Raw genomic sequence first — 19,517 nt, forward strand, 5'->3', positions numbered from 1 at the left:
TCTGATGTGGTTCCAATTAACCTGTTCCCAATTTTTGAACAAAAATCTGTTTTTGTAACATTTTAGTGTGATGCAGGCATGGAGCACTGCAGGAAAATACAATTGCACATGCTGTTCCTTGGGAAATATGAGCACTGGTATACGCATTCCTAAATCAATCAAGAGTGCACGAACATCTTGGCCATCCAGACAGCATTAATAGAACCAGAAACTCCGCTGCCAATGTGTTTTTCATGTCAGAGCTCTGGAGTGCTTGGGGCTTGCTATGGGAAAGCCCTTCCCTTTTCCTTGGGTCACTGAGCTGGCAGCCAGGAGTCCAGGTTACTGTTCTTAAAATCATCAGGGAAAAAATGAAGCCTGAAGAATGTTGAGAAACTGAGGGATATGGGCTTTATATATGATGTAGTGAAGATGAAGACAGATTGCTAGTGTTTAATTTTGGTAACCTCCAGAGAACAGCGGGGTAGGAGCAGCGCTAAGCCAACGGGTGATGCAGAGCTGCTGGCAGGAAGCAATGCAAAGGGCTGATGTGTGCATAGGGACAGCAGCCACCTCCCAAGGAATGGGATAAACTTCTGGATGCGAGCACTTGGCTCTAGCGTGGGCACTCTCACCAGCAGATTCCAAAGAGCTTTACACCAGAGCACACAGCCAAATGTGGATATGCAGAGTAGTGCTGCATGCTGGATGCTCGTGTAACAGAACAGCACAGCCTCTTTCCTCTGCAGCTGGCAGGATGCACTGCATCCCCTGCCTTCTCTGCAGTGCTTGTCATCCTTGCTGGGATGCTCCCTTGCAGACAAACCCTAAATGCCATCATCACCCTCCTGCTCATGCAAAGGGGAGGAGAGGCTGCCTTCCCTCCAGAATGCAGAAGGAGTACTTTGGTCAGAGTTGCCTCTGCCAGCACTTCTGGTGCCCAGCCTCAGTCCTGCTCTAGGCCAGGCTGGAGAGCCAGCAGTTTCTGTAACCCTCACAACTCTGGCCAAAGGCAAGCAGTTTGTGGGTGTGATCTCTGGTTTATAAGTGTATTGGGAACCTCTGGCAAGCTCTTGCATTAGTCCCAACCCATCCTCTAGCTTATTCCCAGTGCCCTTTGGGAACTCAGAAGCCTTGCTGCAAAGCTCTAGTTTGGGGCATGACTTGATCACAGGCATGTTAGCTGAGCTGCTTTTTTCAGGCAGTTTCAGGCCACCTCACATCCTACAGCAGGAGACACAGCACTGCAGTCTGCTTTAGCACCATTTCCAAGAGACAACACCACCAATCAGAGTTTTTGGTGTTTCTCTGAGGGGGGAAACCAAGCCAAGCGAGCATCCAAGAAGTCCATCCATGTGTCACTGCAAGTCTCCAGGAATGAAGCAGTGCGAAGGGCCAAGACTCAGATTAAATATGTGTTCCTGCCACACTATTATTCCTTCCCAATCAGCAAGCGTCCCACACTTGCCCTTTGCTCCAGCAGCAGGATATCCTCCGTTTGTCTGCACAAAGTGTGGATGAGCGCTCCTCTGCCTTGTTTCCCAGCCCGCCGATGGGAGGGTCAGCGGGGCCAAAGCAGCTGCCGCAAGGAGAGGAAAGGTAACCACGGCAACCCAAGTTATCTGCATCCTCCATGTGTTTCCTTCTCCCCACCCTGCACCATATCTCCCCCACCCAAACCTCACACCGGTAGAACCAGGGAGCAGCTGGCAGGATGGGGGCTGCGGCCGCGTGTCTGTCGCCTGGTTATGCTTTGGGGCTCACCGCATTGGACTGAGATCACTGGAGAGGATCTGGGAGACTGCAGAAGGGCAGTGTGCAACAGACAGAGCTCTCCACTATTGTAGATGGGGCGCTGGATATGCTGCCTTTGCTCCAGAGTTGCAGATTGGTTGATGCTGCTCCTGGTTTTGGCTCGTAGCTCTAACCCTTCTGCAGCAGCAACAGCTTCGCCGTCTGCGCCCCACGTCAGACCCAGCTACAGCTTTGGCCGCACTTTCCTGGGACTTGATAAATGCAACGCCTGCATTGGGACGTCCATTTGCAAGAAGTTCTTTAAGGAGGAAATAAGGTCAGAAACTCAGCACAGTCATTTTCTCATAATAACTTGAAAACTGCCTGTTAGCATTTCCCTATGCTTTATTGGAAGCCAATGGAAAGATAACATCACCAGGCTGCCACTGCAGCACCTCATATTTTAAATTATTTTACATGTCTATGTGCCGCTGCTCTGCTTCTGTTTTCTCTTACAACCATGCAGACCTGATCAGACCTCAGCTCTGAACCTTAACTTGAAAGCAGGAGTGAAAGGCACAGCTCTCTGCACAGGGATGTCTCTGAAAGAGCTCAAGACAGTGATGGAAGGGGGAGGTGGGGGAAGGGAAAAATCAGTGTGTTTCAGTGTCACTGGAAGCATGATGCTATGAGCAGCTGAGAAAGGTGAGGGCTGATTCACTTTGTGTTCTCCCAGTTGGATATGTTAACTACAAATATACCACCTTGCACCAGCTGCAAGAACTTGTATGTGCAGAATTGCCTCCAGGTTGATGGGATGTCCACTGCCTTAGTCAGGCTGCCCTAAGCAACTTCAGGCTCAAAGCAGAGCACATCTGCTGGCAGGAGGAAAATGTCGCTGATAAGTTTGAGGAGAAAGTAAAAGACAGCACAAGGCAGAGGAAGGGTTTATTGGGTCTGATAAGATTTATAGAGCCGGATGAATGTTCTTTTATAGAGCCGGATACACTTGCTTTTATGGATATAAAAACCTGGGAGAGAAGGAATGACTATAGCAAAATTGTATTCTTAATGCTGCAATATGAGCAGTATAACATTGGGCAAACTACTCTTTTTCTACGGAGTGACTCCATTAAATGCAGCACAGTAAAGCCAGAATGCTCTGGATGAGGTGGCCGTGCCAGCACCCTGTGCCCAATGCTACTTCTGCTCCAGTGCCCCCTGGCTTCCTGACTCTGGCTCATGCTGCAGGCAATGTGAGGGTATGCAGAAATGTCCAGCAACACCAAGAGAGGCAGGGACGAAATGTGTCCCCTTGCTTGATTCCTAAAGCAGTCAGAATATGGGGCAAAAGTAGAAAATTTTGGAGGCACTCCTATATCCACTCCCATGTACCTTTTCCTGTGTTCACAAGGATGGATTTCTCTCTTAATTTGCACTGGGAATGATACATTAGTGTGATGCTCGGAGGGCTGGAACACCTCTCCTATGAAGACAGGCTAAGAGAACTGGGCTTGTTTAGCCTGGCGAAGAGAAGGCTCCAGGGAGAACTCTTTGTGACATTCCAGTACTTAAAAAGAGCTTAAAAATAGGAGGGAAATCAACTTTTTACACAGGCAGATAGTGATAGGACAAGGGGGAACTTTTTTAAACTAAAAGAAGGGAAATCTAGATTAGGTGTCAGGGAAATCCTTTACCCAGATGGTGGTAAGGCAGAGGCTGCCCAGAGAAGCTGTGGTGTCCCATCCTTGGAAGTGCTCAAGGCCAGACTGGATGGGGCCCAGGGCAGCCTGAGCTGGTGGGGGGCAGCCCTGCCTATGGCAGGTGTTGGGGCAGTGTGAGCTTTGAGCTCCCTTCCAAACCAAACCATTCTGTGAGTCCGTGATACTCCTTGCAGCTTTGTGTCAACGCTGGTAACTAGTTTTGGCCAGAACTACTGGAAAAGTTTGAAAAAGCTGGAATGTTTGGTTGTTGTTTGTTTGTTTGTTTGTAATTTTTTTCTTTCTTATTTTCTTTCTTATTTTTTTAATACTTATTTAATATACATATTTAAAATATTCAGTACTCCAAAGACAAGCAAAATTATTTTGGCTGAAACAAAAGACTTGGTTTCATCCAGTATAAAGAAAAGCAAGTTTGATTTCCTCCCTTGTTCAATTCTGGGCTGATCCAAACCCCACAGCTGGCAAATCAGCTCTTCATGCAGATCTCACCAACCATTTTCTCTAAACCCAATCTGGCCCTGAGTAACTGCTCAGGCCCTGCACGAGGCTGACTTACTGCTGTGGCACAACACAGTGACGCATCTCATAGGCATCCAGCATGCGTGCCAGGACAGCATTGGGCTGCCTGGAAACGATGCCAAGCACAGAGTGGCCATGACCCCAACTGGGACCCCCTGGCATCCTTGGGGAAACGGCTCTCCCAGTGCTGTATGCCCGGAGCTGGGCTCTGTGCTGCGTCATGCATCCTGGCTCTGATGACTGCAGGAGGTGGCTCTGCACTGGTGCCTGCCTGACATGAGCTCCCCTGAGATGGGCACGAGCCAAGTCACAAGGCATGTTTATGCTTAATTAAAAAAAAAAAAAAAAAAAAGAGAGAGAGAGAGAGAAGGAAAGAAAGTCCCAGCCTGTAGCCATCTCTTTCCTTTACGTGCCTGGCATGCTGTGCCTGCCTTACAGATTAGGCGCTGGGAGGGGTCGTGACGCAAAGCAAATCACAGCAAGGCACGGCAATCACTTTCTGCTCTTTGGTCCAATCTCACAACCAGCCAAAAAAATTTTTTTTAAAAAAAACAGGAGGGGGGAGTTCATTTTAGGTCAGATACTTGGATCACAGGGAAGCTCTGATTTCGTACTGGGCAAAACGCCCCAAAGACCAAAATGCCCTGACCTCGGCATGGGGCCAGCTGCTGGCTGCAGAAGGAGCCGGTCCATTTCTGTGTCCGAAAGCACCCCTGGCACGAGAAGCCATCAGTTCTTGGAAGCAGAAAGAGGCTGCACACACTGATCCTTGAAGGGTAAATTTAGTGGGGATGAAAGCTAATGAACCCCCTCAACATTTCTCAGTGTGGAGTTCCCAACTGGAAGTCAAAAAGAAAAATTAGCTTCAACCCTCGGCCTCATTAGTGCCTTTTCATTTACCGGCAGCTAGCTGCTCCTGAAGGGCACCCCTTGCCTCTCCTGTTTCAGTTCTGAGCTATCATCAGCTTTAATTTATAGTGAGATTAAATTAAGAAATGCTTTCTTATGCACTCTGGCAATGTATAATTAGGAGACCCCAGGGGCAGCCAGTTCAGCTGCTGGCCATGCTGAAGGCTGGGATTCAGCTGAGCTCTTGCATCTTGCCAGTGAGCTTACAGAAAGCACGACTCGGGCAGAGCTGTGGGGGCAGCCCAAAAAAACATCATCACAGCTTAACTGGTTGGCCAAACACTCCCCTCTGAGGCCTGTGCAGGGGGAGAATTTTGGTGCACAGTGCTCATGGCCACAGCAATGCCATGCGTCTGGCACAAAGTGTCCCCTCCTTATCCTGCCAAGATTCCCCAAAACTTCTGTAGTCTTGCATCCTGTTCTTGCATACTGGCTGCTAAAACCCTGTGTCAGAGGCGCACAATGACCCTGGCACTGAGTTTCCATCCCATATCCTACATCTCCCCTTATAGCAAGAGAGTTCCTGGTCATGGGGACAGCTCCAGGCAGCCAGGCACCCTCATCTGAGCCTCCTTCACTGGCCTCAGCCCAAGGGGTGGAAGGAAGGTGGCTGCCCAGAGCTGTGACATGGCCAGGAAAACTGTGTGAGCCCCAGAGAAGACTTTGTAGCTGAGGAAAGCACTCAGTCCATGATATTAAACTTTTTTTTCCTAGAGATTTATCAATGGCATTGAAAACTTCAAACAAAATCACGGAATCATATAATCATAGAATGGCTTGGGTTGGAACGGACCTTTAAGATCATTTAATTCCAACCTCCTGCTATAGGGAGGGGCACCTCCCACTAGACCAGGTTGCTTAAAGCCTCATCCAGCCTGGCCTTGAGTGCTTCCAGGCAGGGGAAATCCACAGTCTCACTAGGCAACCTGTTCCAATGTCTCACCACCATCACACTAAATAATTTCTTCCTAATATCTAGTCTAAATGTAGGCTCTGCCAGTTTAAAAGCACTTCCCCTCATCCTACCACTACCTGCCCTTTCAGAAAAATCCCAGCTTTCCTGTAGGCTCCCTTCAGATACTGGCAGGCCACGATGAGGTCTCCTCTCAGCCTTATCTTCTCCAAGCTGAAGAACACAGCTCTCTCAGTCTGTCCTCACAGGGGAAGTGCTCCAGCCCTCTAATCATCTTTATGGCCCTCCTCTGAACCTGCTCCAACATCTTGACATTCTTCTTGTTTTGCAGGCTCCAAAACTGGACACAATACTCCAGGTGGGGTCCTACGAGAGCAGACAGGCAGAATCACCCCCCCTCACCTGCTGATCATGCTATCTTACATGATCTTTATTTCAGCATTAGTTCAAGGCCAGATTGGGTGGGACTCTGGGCAACCTGATCTAGTGCCTGATTTAGTTGTTGGCAACCGTGCTTATGACAGGGAGGTGGAACTAGATGATCTTTCTGGATCTTTTCACCCAAGCCATTCTATCATTCGTTATTCTATGATTCCATGATTAATGAAAAAAAATTACACCTGTCTATCGTGCATTAACACCAGGTAAATCATACAATCATAGAATAGCCTGCATTGGAAAGGCCCCATGAGCATTATCCAGTAGAACTCCAGGCTCCACACAGGACCACCCAAAAATCAGACCAAATATCTGAGACAATCGTCTAGACACTTGAACTCTGGCAAGCTCGGTGCTGTGACCATGCCACCACCTTAGAGAGAAAGGTCATCCTGATAATTCCAAACACATTTATTTTCAGAAGTTTTTGTTCTGCAGAGTATTTGAAAGTGTTGATTATTCCTTTTTTGGCCAGTTTCCCTTTGCAGCTTAGGAAATCTCAAAACGTCAAAAATTCCCTCTTAACCGAAACCCTGAGACTTTTCCCTTCTTTTTTACTCTCCATGTGGCCCAAATTTTAGCATTTATCTCTCCTCTCCCCCTCAAGGCACCCCCATAACAAGGAATATTTTAAAGTGAGGAATGAACGAGGACATTTTGTCTGAGCATATTTCCACCCGGTCTTCTCACTGAGTGCACATGGGAACTCTAACCCACATGGGCCCCACATGGGAAGAGGTGCCCCAGTGGTGCTAATGGGGACTCCCCCCAAAATCCCCCAGATCTCTCTGTGAGATTTCCACAGTTCCCCATGGTGCCTGAGGGCAAAGCGGTGGTTGCACTGGCGCGGTGGGCATTGGCGAGGTCTGTTAACCCGCTCTCCCTGGGGCTCTCGTTTTGGTTTGGCAGGTTTGACACCTGGCTTTCTTCTCATTTAAAGCTGCCCCCCAGCTACCTGCTCAGCTACTTGGGCAACTACACCGATGATACTCAGAGCTGGAGGATGGTTGACATCACCCGCCTGACCACCAAGTACCAGCATGACCGGGCTGACCAGCGCATCTGCACCTCCCTGCTGAAGACCAAAACATGCAGCCTAGAGCAGGCCCTGCGCCGCACCCATCGCTTCCAGAAGTGGCTGAGGGCCAAGCGCCTCACGCCCGACCTGGTGCAGGTCAGTGCTCCACCATGAAACTAGGTCAGCCCGTGGGGATGCACGGAAGCCTGCACAGGCTCTATTTCTACCTGAGGCACAAAGAGGAGGCCCGGACTGCCCTGTGCTGCAGGTGGGCCAGGCATGGCCTCTCGGTTTTACTCGGGAAGGGCAAGAGTGAGGCTCCTGGCTTGTTCTGTAGGCTGATGGTGAACTCTTTTCATTGGTGCCTGGGCTCTTTTCAGTGGTATGCAGCAACAGGACAAGGGATAAGGGACATAAACTAGAACACAGGAAGCTCCATACAGATATGAGGAAAAACTTCATCAGTGTGAGTGACAGAGCACAGGAACTGGCTGCCCAGAGGTTGTGGAGTCTCCTTCTCTGGAGGTATTTAGGACCCACCTGGATACTTGCCTGTGCAACCTGCTGTATGAAACCTGCTTTAGCAGAAGGTTGGACCTGATGATCTCCAGAGGTCTCTTCCAACCACTGTTCTGTGATTCTGTAAAACAGTAGCTGAGTGGCTCCTGAGAGCAAAACCACCCTCCCCAAAAACACTTTCCCCTTATAAACAACAGCAAAGCATTTTAATAACTCTTGGCACAGGGTAGGGGCTGTGTGTGCTCTGGAATGAGCCCCTATTAGATGAGGAAGGATTATTCCAGTTCTTCTCCTTTCTTTTCTTTCATCCTGAGAGCATCATTCTCCCTTTAATGAGGGAAGAGAAAGGGACTTGTTTGTTTGTTTTCCTAAAAAGGCAACAGCTTCCTCCAATCTGCACACTGCCACACTGCTCAGCTTTGCTGTGTGCTACAGACACATTACTTTACATTTTCTATTTCATGGATCCGTATCTCCTGAAAATGAGCCCCCAGCTGAGCTGGCTGGAAAAAAAGGCAACATCACATCCATTTTTAAGAAGGGCAAAAAGGATGCCTGGGAACTACCGACCTGTCAGTCTCACTTCTGTCCTAGGAAAGATAACGGAGCAGATTGTCCCGGAAGCTGTGCTATGGCGAATGGAACAGGGAGGTGATATAGGAAAACCAGCATTGCTTCATCAAGGGCAGTTCCTGTTTGGCCAACCAAGAAGCCTTTTATGATGGTAGCATTACATCAATGGACAAGGGAAGAGCAACTGAGCTCATCTGCCTTTACTTCAGTAAGGCCTTTGACATGTTACCCCACAACATCCTTCTCTCCATATTGGATTTATGATATGGATATGGATATGGATATGGATTTAATGGGTGGACTGTTTGATAAACTAAGAACTGGCTGCAGGATTGAGTCCAGAGAGCAGTGGTCGATGGCTCCATGTCTGGATGAAAATCAGTGAGCAGTGGTATCCCACAGGGGTCAGTGCTGGGACCAATACTCTTTCATATCTTCATCAGTGACATTGACAGTGGGGTCAAGTGCACCCTTGGCAAGTTCGCTGATAATACCAAGCTGTGGAGTGCAGTTGACACATCACAGGGACAAGATGAGCTCTAGAGGGACCTAGACAGGCTTGAGCAGTGGGCCCAGGTGAACCTCATGAGGTTCAACAAATCCAAATCCAAGGTCTTGCACCTTGGTCAAAGCAACATCCATTATCAATACAAGCCGGGGGTTGAAAGGATTGAGCGCTGCCCCGGTGAATGATAGGCTGGACATGAGCAAGCTATGTTCCCTTGCAACCTAGGTAGCCAACTGTGTCTTGGGTTGCATCCAAAGAAGTGTGGCCAGCAGCTTGAGGGAGGTTATCCTGCCCCTTTACTCTGGGCTGGTGAGACCTCGCTGGGAGTACTGCATCCACATGGGGAGTTCTCAGTATAGTAGAGACATGGATCTGTTGTGGCACATCCAGAAGAGGGCCACAGAAATGATCCAAGTGATAGAATACCTCTCCTACAAGGACAGGCTGAATGATCTGGGGCTGTTCAGCCTGGAGAAGAAAAGGCTGCAAGGTGAACTGATAACAGCCTTTCAGTTTCTAAACGGAAGCTACAGGAAAGAAGGGAACAGATTCCTTAGTAGGGTTTGCTAGTAGTGATAGAACAAGGCAGAATGGCTTCAAGCTTAAAGACGGTAGATTTATGTTAGATATAAGGGAAAAGTATTTTACAGTTAGGGTGTTGAAGCACTGGAGCAGGCTGCCCAGAGTTGTGGTGAATACCCCATTCCTGGAGACTTCCCAAGTGAGGCTGTGTCTGGGCAACCTGATCTAACTATGCATGTCCCTGTTCATTACAGTGGAGCTGGACTAGATGACTTTTAAGGGTCCCTTCCTACTCTGAAGATTCTATGATTCTTTGAACCTTTGAAGTGAACGTCAGGGCCAGCCCAGGAGGATGTGTCTAAGGACAAGCTCCATGGAACATCTCAGCAGTCCCAGCAGATTTTTAAGTGAAGAGAGGTCCTAACAGGCTGCAAGACCTGAATTAATACATGTTGGCCTCAGGACTGTGCCACTCCTGTTTTCATGGTTCTTTCACTCTGTATATCAAGTGGAGGAATTGACATTAGTATGTAAATCTGTTTTAACAGCATGTAGACTGGGCTATAGAATTATAGAATAGAATCATTAAGGTTAGAAAAGATCTTTAAGAACAACTAGTCCAACCATCAACCCATCCCCAGCACTGCCCACGTCTCTCAGTGCCACATCCACACAGCTCTTGAACACCTCCAGGGACGGTGACTGCACCACCTCCCTGGCAGCCTGTGCCACTGCCTCACCGCTCTTTCTGAGAAGAAACCTTTTCTAATATTCAACCTGAACCTCGCCTGGTGCAATTTGAAGCCATTATCTCTCATCCTATCTCTGTTACCTGGGAAAAAAGGCTGACCCCCACCTTGCCACAACCTCTTTCAGGTTATTGTAAAGAGCGATAAGGTCTCCCCTGAGCTTCCTCATCTCCATTCTGAACAATCCCAGTTTTCCCAACCTATGCAGAAGAGCACATTGGTCTCACTTGGTCCAACTTGCCCACAGCCACAGGAGCACCTCAGAAAATGCAGGCTAGCGTAAGCCATCAGAGGGGTTTTGTTGGGATACAGTAAGCCACTGTGAATTCTTTCCCGTAGCACTACTTTTCTGGAATTTTTGGAAGTGCTAATAGTGAGTGCACTGCTGGTGTCCAATGCAATTCCCACCCTATTTCATGATCCTATGGTCACCCAAGGATTCCTGCTCTCCCCTCACTGCAGTATTGGCACTGAGACAAGCTATTGGGCTGAACTAATTTTGTCTTTTGTAACAGGCAGTCACAGCAACCCTCCACATCCTCAAATCAGGATGACAGACCGTGAAGTGAAGCTTTTCCACTTTACGCTGCCTGCCCTGCCTGCCCCAGCTACCAGCAGAGCTGCCACATTGATTATTTCAGCCATCACAATGAAAATCGTTATCAGAGGCAGCAAAGCCTTCACTACTAAAATTCTGCTGGGAGTGAAGCTCAGCTCAGGCTCTGTGCTGTTGCCTATCCTGGCTTTTGTAACCCATGCAGCAGCACCACTGCACACTGCTTTGCCTGCACCTTGGCCCAGAAGCTTGTCACTACAAACCAGATTGCTGGTTCACTGTGTTGGAGGGGAATAACAACAAAAATGTGGCCCAGTTTCAGTATAGGTTTCCTGCAGGAAAAGTTATAACCCTGGCTACAAAGCACGGCCTGGAAAACATGCAAGGGTAGTAGCAGTGGTGATACAGAGGGGATGAGTTCCACGGCTTCATAAGGCAGTCTCAGGTTCTGTTTTTGGAAGTGAACAAAACGCTTGGCTTCAAGTGGCCAGGAGCTGCATGTGCTTCATCACCTACATCAGGAGTCTTCTGCTGGGTCCCATCCCAAGCTTGGTTTGGTGAAGTTGTATCCAGGCAGCAGTGCATGGAGCAGCACTGAACAGTGCTCCTAGGCTGTGTTGCTCTCTCTTGGACTGGCTGAATAGAAAACAAAGTGAAGAAAATATGTCTTCCAGAGGTCATCTTTTCATCCTGTCTGATGGATTCTGGGTACACCGACATGAGATGTGCATACATATGCAGACATGGGAGTTTAACACAGATGACATGTTATGCAGTAGGGAATAGATATCACAGTTGAGTGTAGGTAGGCTTTGTAGGAAGTACTCAGTACAAAAATGTAGGAATTTAATCAAAGTAAATAAGAAGCTTTCCATTTTCAATCACAAACAAGATGTCAGGCTGCCTGTCAAGTCTTATTCTCCAGGGTGATAAGACACTGCAAAGGACAGGAGATACTCTGAGATAAATCACTTTCTTCAATGTCTTCAAGTATACATGCTTCAAATTTTTCTTCCATTGGCAGTTTTTGTCTGACAGTTTTACAGCTATGGCTGTAGGTATGTTCCATCATTCTGCTGGAAACAAGAACCCTGCTCTGCTGAAACACCAATGCAGGTGCCAAACTTCCTACATTTGTGTAGCTCTGCCAAATCCAAAAGTCCTCACACCCAGTTTTTGTGGACCAGGGTTGTCATTAAACTGTAGGAAACTGCACCAGTATTTGATATATATGTGGCAGCACCAGTGGATGAGCATCTGGAATTTTGTTTGGCTCAGTGGGAGGTGCTAGGGCTGGCAGCTAAGGCTGAGTGCTCTTCATGCACTCCCCTGTGCCTACATGGCTCCAAGCTGAAACCCCACTCACCAGCTCTGTGTCAACTGAAAAGGGAAATAATCGAGCTTCATCAGGTGTCAGTCACTGTGTTAGTCATGAAAACCCTGAAAGCCTTGTTGCCCTTCTTTGGACCTGCTCCAGCACTTCAGTGCCCTTTCTGTACTGAGGTGCCCAAAACTGAACACAGTACTGATGGTGGAGCCTCACCAGTGCTGAGTACAGAGGCAGGATGACTTCCTTAGTCCTGCTCACCACACCATTCCTGATACAAGCCAGGATGCCATTGGCCTTCTTGGTCACCTGAGCATGCTGCTGGTTCATATTCAGTCAACTGTCCATCAGTACACCAAGGTCCCTTTCCATCAGGCAGCTTTCCAGCCACTCCTGCCAAAGCCTGTAGGCTTGCCTGGGGTTGTTGTGACCAAAGTGCAGAACCCAACACTTGGCCATATTGAAACTCATACAGTTAATCTTGGCCCATCGATCGATCCAGTCTATCCAGGTCCCTCTGTAGTGCCTTTCTCCCTTCTGGCAAATCAACTCCTCCCAACTTGGTGTCATCTGCAAAGTTACTGAGAGTGCACTCAATCCAGTAATTAACAGGCTGTGAGAGATCTACCTCAGAGCTTCCAAATGACTTGGGGAGATCCTGAGTCAAATTTTTGCTCCCAGCATGAAGAACAGCAGGCAGCAAATGTGAACACAAGTGCCCTGTCCTCTGAAGAGTACCTCACAGCCACCAAATTAGAAAGTAAACCCAAAAGATAAATTTGGCTACTTGAATCATTTGGTAATGATGGCAATGATTCAAGAAAAAGACTTAGCAAAAGCCTAACTCCAACAGAGGAAAGGCTGGGCAGCATTTTTGCACTGCTATCAGGAGCCCTCCCCACATCACCCTTCCTTCGTAACTGAACACTGACTTTAAAAAAAAAAGGTCTTTTTCTACAACACAGGTATAAATGTATATGTCATTTATCCCAGCCGTAGGTCACTTACTACAATTTTACACATTCATGCCCCCAAATTAAAAAGCTGAAGCCATTAGCCCAACACTTCTTTACTCATTGCTGACATCTACTAGAAAATATGCCCAGGTTATTCTAATCTGTTTCTGATAGCTAATGCATAAGTTTTTCAGAGAAATAATATATGTTGGGCTGGTACCCATGTACAAAGTTTATTTACAGTTTTAAAGCATGTTTACTGACCTTAAGGAAAAGTATTTCCAAGAATGCCGCTTGTAGGCTAAGCAAGCAAGGAAGCACTCTGAAAACATTGTTTGAAGAAGGGTGTGACTCACTGGCAGAGCAAAGGAGAGGCAGCCACAGGCTAGTGGTGCTGCCAAGGCTGGAGGCAGGAGCGCAGAGCTTGGCAAGGAAGGAAATGGAGTTGGTGGAGACCATGGCTGTGCCATGAAGACTGGGTGCCATTTTCAAAATCTGTGATATCTCACAGATGGAAGATAAACATTCTTCTCACGTTTTGCCCCTACAACAGGGCCTGTCCAGCCCCTTGCTGCGCTGTCCATCCCAGCGTCTTCTGGACCGGATTGTGCGGCGCTACGCTGAAGTGCCAGATGCTGGCAGCATCTACATGGACCACCTCACCGAGCAGGACAAGCTGCGCCTCCTGTACACACTGTCAGTGAATTCACACCCTATCCTCTTACAGGTAGGTACTGTCTGCCCTGGCTGGAAACATCACCCTGCAGCCTCTTGCAAGCATGAGACGTGCCCCAGTCCTTGCTGCCCTTTGCAAGCTCCCCAAAATTCATGGCGCATGTTTCTTCTATGGGTCTGAGTGATTGAAGCCTCCTGCAGGCTTCTTGCATCAGACTGTAAAGTTGCTGAGAGATACAGATGCCCAACCCCTGAAATAAATCAGAGCCAGATGGGTTATTACAATAGTGCAATGTGAAAGATGGGGTTTTACGCATCTCCGATGTTTCACTGTCATGTTTGCAATTGATAATATATTACTCAAAATCACAGTTTGTTTATAAAATCCAGAGTATTTATGAAAACCAGAGATCATGCATTAGCATGTGAAGTCAAGATGCAGCATTCTGGTGGAACATGAATTCACAGGGCACAGATTTCCTAGGCTCAGTGTGCTGTGGCTGTTACTGTTTGCATGCCTCTGGTTGCTAGCTCCATAGCAGAGGGCAGCTCTGAAGAGGTGTTTGGTTGGATTCAGCCAAACCATACAACTGAGCTCTGAGTTTGAAGGTAGAGAGCTTCTCTGGTCCTCTCCTGGCACATGATCTCCTCTCTTCCCTTGTAGGTGTCTCCAAGGGAATATCCTCACCACAATCTCTCCTCTAGCTGTCACTGCTATTTCTTGCATCCCTTTCTGATAATGATGCAACCTCTTCCACCTGCCTCAAGCCACTGTGCTCCTCCACCCAGGGAGGGGGAACAATGCGCAGTGGAGCAGTTGAGTAATTTCCACCCTGGGACATAAAGGCCTGGGGCAGCTTCACTGCCAGCACGACAGTTGTAAGCTCCATTCAGATGTCCCCAGTGCAGCAAATATCCAGCATGTCCGTCTGGAAGCATGCAAAGTCTCATCTTACAAAATGGCCACACAGGTCTTAGAAATCAGTTGAAATTACTCTAGCTCCACCTCACCTTCAAGCTGTGACTTCAGCTCTGTCGTTCTCATAAGGGAGCCATCAAAAACCCCACAGAGAAACCTAAAATTAGCTCTTCTGCGTCTAAAAATTTAATGAATTTAAAATCTATTATTGTCTTATGCATTCCAATTAGTCTCCTTCATGGAACAGATCTTGAAATATCAGACTCTTCTTCCTTAGCTGCCAGAAGAAAAGATAAACGTAGTATGGAGCAGTGCCTCCTCTTGCTGCTGGGGCATTTGAAGTCACCTGGAGGGAGGTGGGCTCATGGGCAGAGAGCATAGTGAGCAGGGTCGGGTGTCAGCGCTGCTCTCCCCTCTCCTGGCAGATCTTCCCTGATGTGGAAGGGTGGCCCTTCCCACGGTATCTGGGCTCCTGTGGGCGGCTGGTGGTCAGCGCCAGCACCCGGCCTCTGAGCGACTTCTTCAGGGCAGCCCCTGAGGTGGCAGCTGACCTGGCCCTCCAGCTCCTCGCCGTCCTCCGCTCCATGGGCAACAACGACCTCAACTATTTCTTCTACTTCACCCGTGTGGACGTTGGCACCTTTGGCGTGTTCAGCAATGGGCATCTGTTCATCCGGGATGGCAGCACGCTGGGCATCATCGACAAGGAGGAAGGTACTCAGCAGGCTCTGGGCCCATGCGTCTGTCAAAGGGGGGCTTGGCACAACAGGGCAAAACAAATTATTCACCTATTATGTTCAGCCCTTCTGCTGATTTATTTTATTTATTTTTTGATCAACCAAACATCACTTGCTAAGCTTAAACAATAGAAGGTTCAAGGAGAGATTTACCAGCACTAAGAGGCAGTCCCTCCAAGCAGGGAAATTGAGCAGGCATTTTGCTTATGCCTTCAGTGGAGCGGGGACTGATGGATGCTCTGCATGTGGGTCTCAGTCTTACATCTTCCTCTCTGTAATAGGCAGCAGCATTCAGTGCGCTCTCCGTTATGCACTCACTACATTATTTCTCTTTTGTAAAACATATATCATACAAATGTCAGTATTTGCAAAGAGATTCTTCATAGGTTCATTTGTTTCAAGTAAAGCATTGTATTTACAGTGTATATAATACAGTGTATTTACAGTGATAGTATTAATACAGTGATAACAAAATTCCTCTTTTGTCAATCTTGCCTAAAATGAAGTATTGCTATTCACTTTCCACAGGCTAGACTGGTCTACTACTGGAAGTAGAGCTAGACAAGGAATATTTCAAAGAATATTATTATTTAACAATTTCATTTCGAGTGTTTAGTTTTTCAGAAGACCTTTGCTCAACTTAAATATTCAGCTGAATGCATCTCAAATATTCAGAAAGAGTTGTCAGAGGATTTTCCACTCAGTGTTTTTTTTCTTGTCCCAGCAGATATTATGGTTGTCTTGACTCCAGCTAGATGAGCTGTTTTTGCAATTTAATGATTTTGGGTAACATGGAAAGAATACGGGTTTAACTGTTTGTAGTGGTTTCTGTAGGAACTCCATGTTCTAGGTTATTGCTCGGGTTCTTCCCATTTCTTCCACCCCACTTTGACCCAACAGACGTCTCTCCATTTCCTGTGCAGGGCAGTTCAGTAGAGCTCTGTCGTTCAGCAAGAAATGTGTATTTCAGTAGGAAAAAACCCATACACAGATTGCACAGTGTATTTTGAGGTGAAAGACTCTATCCTTTAGAGACGGGTAACCCTATATTAATTCAGAGGTATAGACATACGTGATTGTGCAGCAATTTGCTCCCATCTTCCTAACAACTGTTTTAATTATCTTTATCAGGGAGCCAACTGATGGATGGCCAACAGGACTATAAGGATATCTTTAGCTGTTTGACTGTGGACTGCCAGTCTGCATTTGTGTCCTGTAACTCCATCAGAGAGAAGCAGAGCCTTGTCTTGGTGTGTCAAGAGCTTTTACCTAAGCTCCTGAAGGGGAAATTCCTGCCACCTGTACAGGAGAAAATAGACAGCTTCCTACAGCACTGCGTAGAGGGCCTCACTGATGACCAGGATGTCAATGAGGCAATGGCAAAGCTGGCACATCTCCTGAAGCCTCTGCAGTCTTGTGATTCACGTTTTGCCTACCGCTACCCGGACTGCAAATACAGTGACAAATACTGATGGTTTTGAAGGAAGGCTGCCCAAGAAGGATTGGGCAGGGTCATCCCCAAGCAGTGTAAGAAGAAGAAGGAACCAGAGTAGCTGAATGGAGCTGCACCAATTCCGGAGCTTCCTCACAGAGATGAAGGAGTTGGGAACAGAGTGCACATAGGATTTATTGTTCATCTCCCACAGATGCATTTGTTACTTGGGATGTTAGATGTGATGTAAGGCTTATGGATTATAAACATTATCATGAGAGACAGAGACTACAGGATTAATAAATCTTCTTCATGTATTTTGGCCTTGGAAGAGTTTTCCGTGCCATCCATTAAAGAGAAGACCTCTGAAGGCAATGTGCTCACAGCTAGCTAGATAGCAGAATTTTATTGCCAAGTACAATTTCCTGATCAAGATGATATATACATAATGTGAGATGGATGGAAGCATTTAAGACTTTATTTGTGGAGATTTTTGATGCTCTAAAAACCATAGACAAACTGAGCCACCTGATGAGTTCCTTACCTTCATTCATCACAGATCACCCAATGTCTCTTGAGACCTAATTTTTCTAATCCTACAATATACTTACTTTTAGTCTTTTCCAAGTTAACTGGCAGTAATTGGAGTCTAATAAGTGTTCTTGTTTACAGGTTAAAACCAAACCAAAATAACAACAAAAAAACAACTCTTAGATGTGGCTGTCCAGAAGACACTTTCATACTTTTCTCTCTAAAGCGAACAGGAAGGAAGCATTTGAACAAAACCATTCAAATGGGAAAATTACCTTAAGAAGAGAAACAACATGGTCAGAGGTTGAGATATTAGTTTACCCTAGCAGTGAAACCATCTGAACATCTATCCCTACTTCCTCATTCATTTGCCTTTTAAAGGAGAAATTGGAAGTCAGTCCCAAAGGATTGACTCAGGTACCTACAATTTGAGGTGGTGGACTCGTGTTTTCACACAGAATTAGACACATGTGCCTTGTTTTCTGCAGAAAGATTGCAGAAGTTGCAGAATAGAAAAACATGGTTTGCCTAGAATCAAAGAATGCCTGAAGTTTGAAGAGACATCTAGAGGTAACCAGGTCCAACCCCTGCTCCAGCAGGCACACCAAAGGTAGGGTGTCCAGGTGGCTTCTGAACATCTCCAAAGAGGAGACTCCACAACCCCTCTGGCAGCCTGTGCCTGTGCTCCATCACCTGCATAGTGCTGCTGTTCAGATGGAGCATCCTGCTTTCTGGTTTGTGCCCACTGCCTTTCGTCATGTCACTGGTAACCATCTAATCTGTGTTGATCCCCAACCCACGAGTTCTTTGTGAGGTGTCAGAGAAACACACTAAACTTTCCCTATGTTCAAGGGGGCTACTTCTCTTCTGGTATTCAGGCATGCAGGAGTCACCGACCATATTTGACTAAGCTGAGTCAGAAGCTAAATGTTCTGGATCCCCCTGTAAGTATTTTCATCATGGAAACAGTCTTCCTCTAGCCATGGTTCAAAAAAGAAACCAGTAATAAGCATAAAACCAGAAAAAGATGAGAGTGCATTTGCATTGGTAATGATTGTACAGAGTTAAAGGGAACAGGAAAGCAAAATTTTGTGCTGGCTGTGGAGAGGTTCTGTTCGCACAGAGCACCGGGCCTGGGGTGAAGGCAATGCATGTCAGGTATCCAAAAACACATGCCATTCTGACACTGGGAAAATCTGACCTAGGACATTTACTTTTCCTCTTGGCATGAAACATTAAGTACACCTTTCACCTCTCAAGAAGCAGAAACATTGAAAATAAAATGTAGGTAAATTTAGCTTGAGGTCCAGATGGTTCAACAGAAAAAAATGTTTAAATATACAGTCTAAGCTACTGTTGCAGCCTTCTTTCATGATTTCAGTCTATTTCTACATCATGGCTCTCTTCCAGTATGAAAAACATGTCCTTTGCTAGATCCATAAGGCTGCCTAACAATCTGTTTTCAACAGTTTTTCTGGAATCTGTCTGCATCTTTGATCTCTCAGTCTGTGATTTTACCTAAAGCTGCACCTTGGCACCAGGCTGCTTCCCCTCCAGCAAGTTTCCCTTGCTGGCAGCCCCTCACTGGGGAAGGAAAATCTCCTGCTCCACCACCACTCACTGATTAGTAATTAGGTGCTACCCCCTGGGATGCTTGTTGTCATCTTGCACTCAGTGCTGAAGGGCTTGTACATTTGTAAGCAAAATTGTCCAAAAAGCCCTAACGGGAAGAACTCATCTGGTCCAATAGAATCACAGACTCATGGAATGGTTTGGGTTGGAAGGGACATCAAATCCCATGCTGCCCCAACCCCTGCCATGCAGGGCTGCCCCCACCAGCTCAGGTTGCCCTGGGCCCCATCCAACCTGGCCTTGAGCACCTCCAGGGATGGGGCATCACAGCTTCTCTGGGCAGCCTGTGCCTCACCACCCTCTTCTTCACATCTAACCTAAATTTCCCTTCCCTCCATGCCACAGGAGAAATCATTTGCAAATGATGGGTCTGCGGAAAGGTCTTCACTGTCAACTCATGACTCAGGTCTGAGCCAGCACCAGGCAAAAGGACCTATGGTGTCATATGGGCTTTGAGTGGACCCTGACATCCTGTGATCCTAAAATGCCACGTGGGAAGAATGGAGGAGCCATAGCCTTACTCTGCTGCTGGACCCAGGTGGCAAAATGTCAGCAGGAGTTTTATGGCACGCAGGGTCTACTTTCATACAACTTGGTTAAAAGTTGTTGAAGTTGAGAAGGGTGTCCCCACTTCCTTCAATAGGCTT

The 19,517-nt window shown here is 47.1% G+C and overlaps 1 protein-coding gene across 1 annotated transcript; it reads left to right on the forward strand.

The window, feature by feature from the left end:
* The first annotated feature begins 1,673 nt into the window (after positions 1-1,673).
* Positions 1,674-19,164, forward strand: DIPK2B (divergent protein kinase domain 2B). The gene is made up of 5 exons (XM_048955901.1): positions 1,674-2,050; positions 7,126-7,390; positions 13,498-13,671; positions 14,964-15,252; positions 16,407-19,164. Exons 1-5 carry the CDS (start codon positions 1,827-1,829, stop codon positions 16,745-16,747), a joined length of 1,293 nt encoding a protein of 430 aa, XP_048811858.1. The 5' UTR covers positions 1,674-1,826; the 3' UTR covers positions 16,748-19,164.
* Positions 19,165-19,517: the final 353 nt, after the last annotated feature.

The sequence above is a fragment of the Lagopus muta genome, chromosome 1, assembly GCF_023343835.1.
Source record: "Lagopus muta isolate bLagMut1 chromosome 1, bLagMut1 primary, whole genome shotgun sequence".
NCBI lineage: Eukaryota > Metazoa > Chordata > Aves > Galliformes > Phasianidae > Lagopus > Lagopus muta.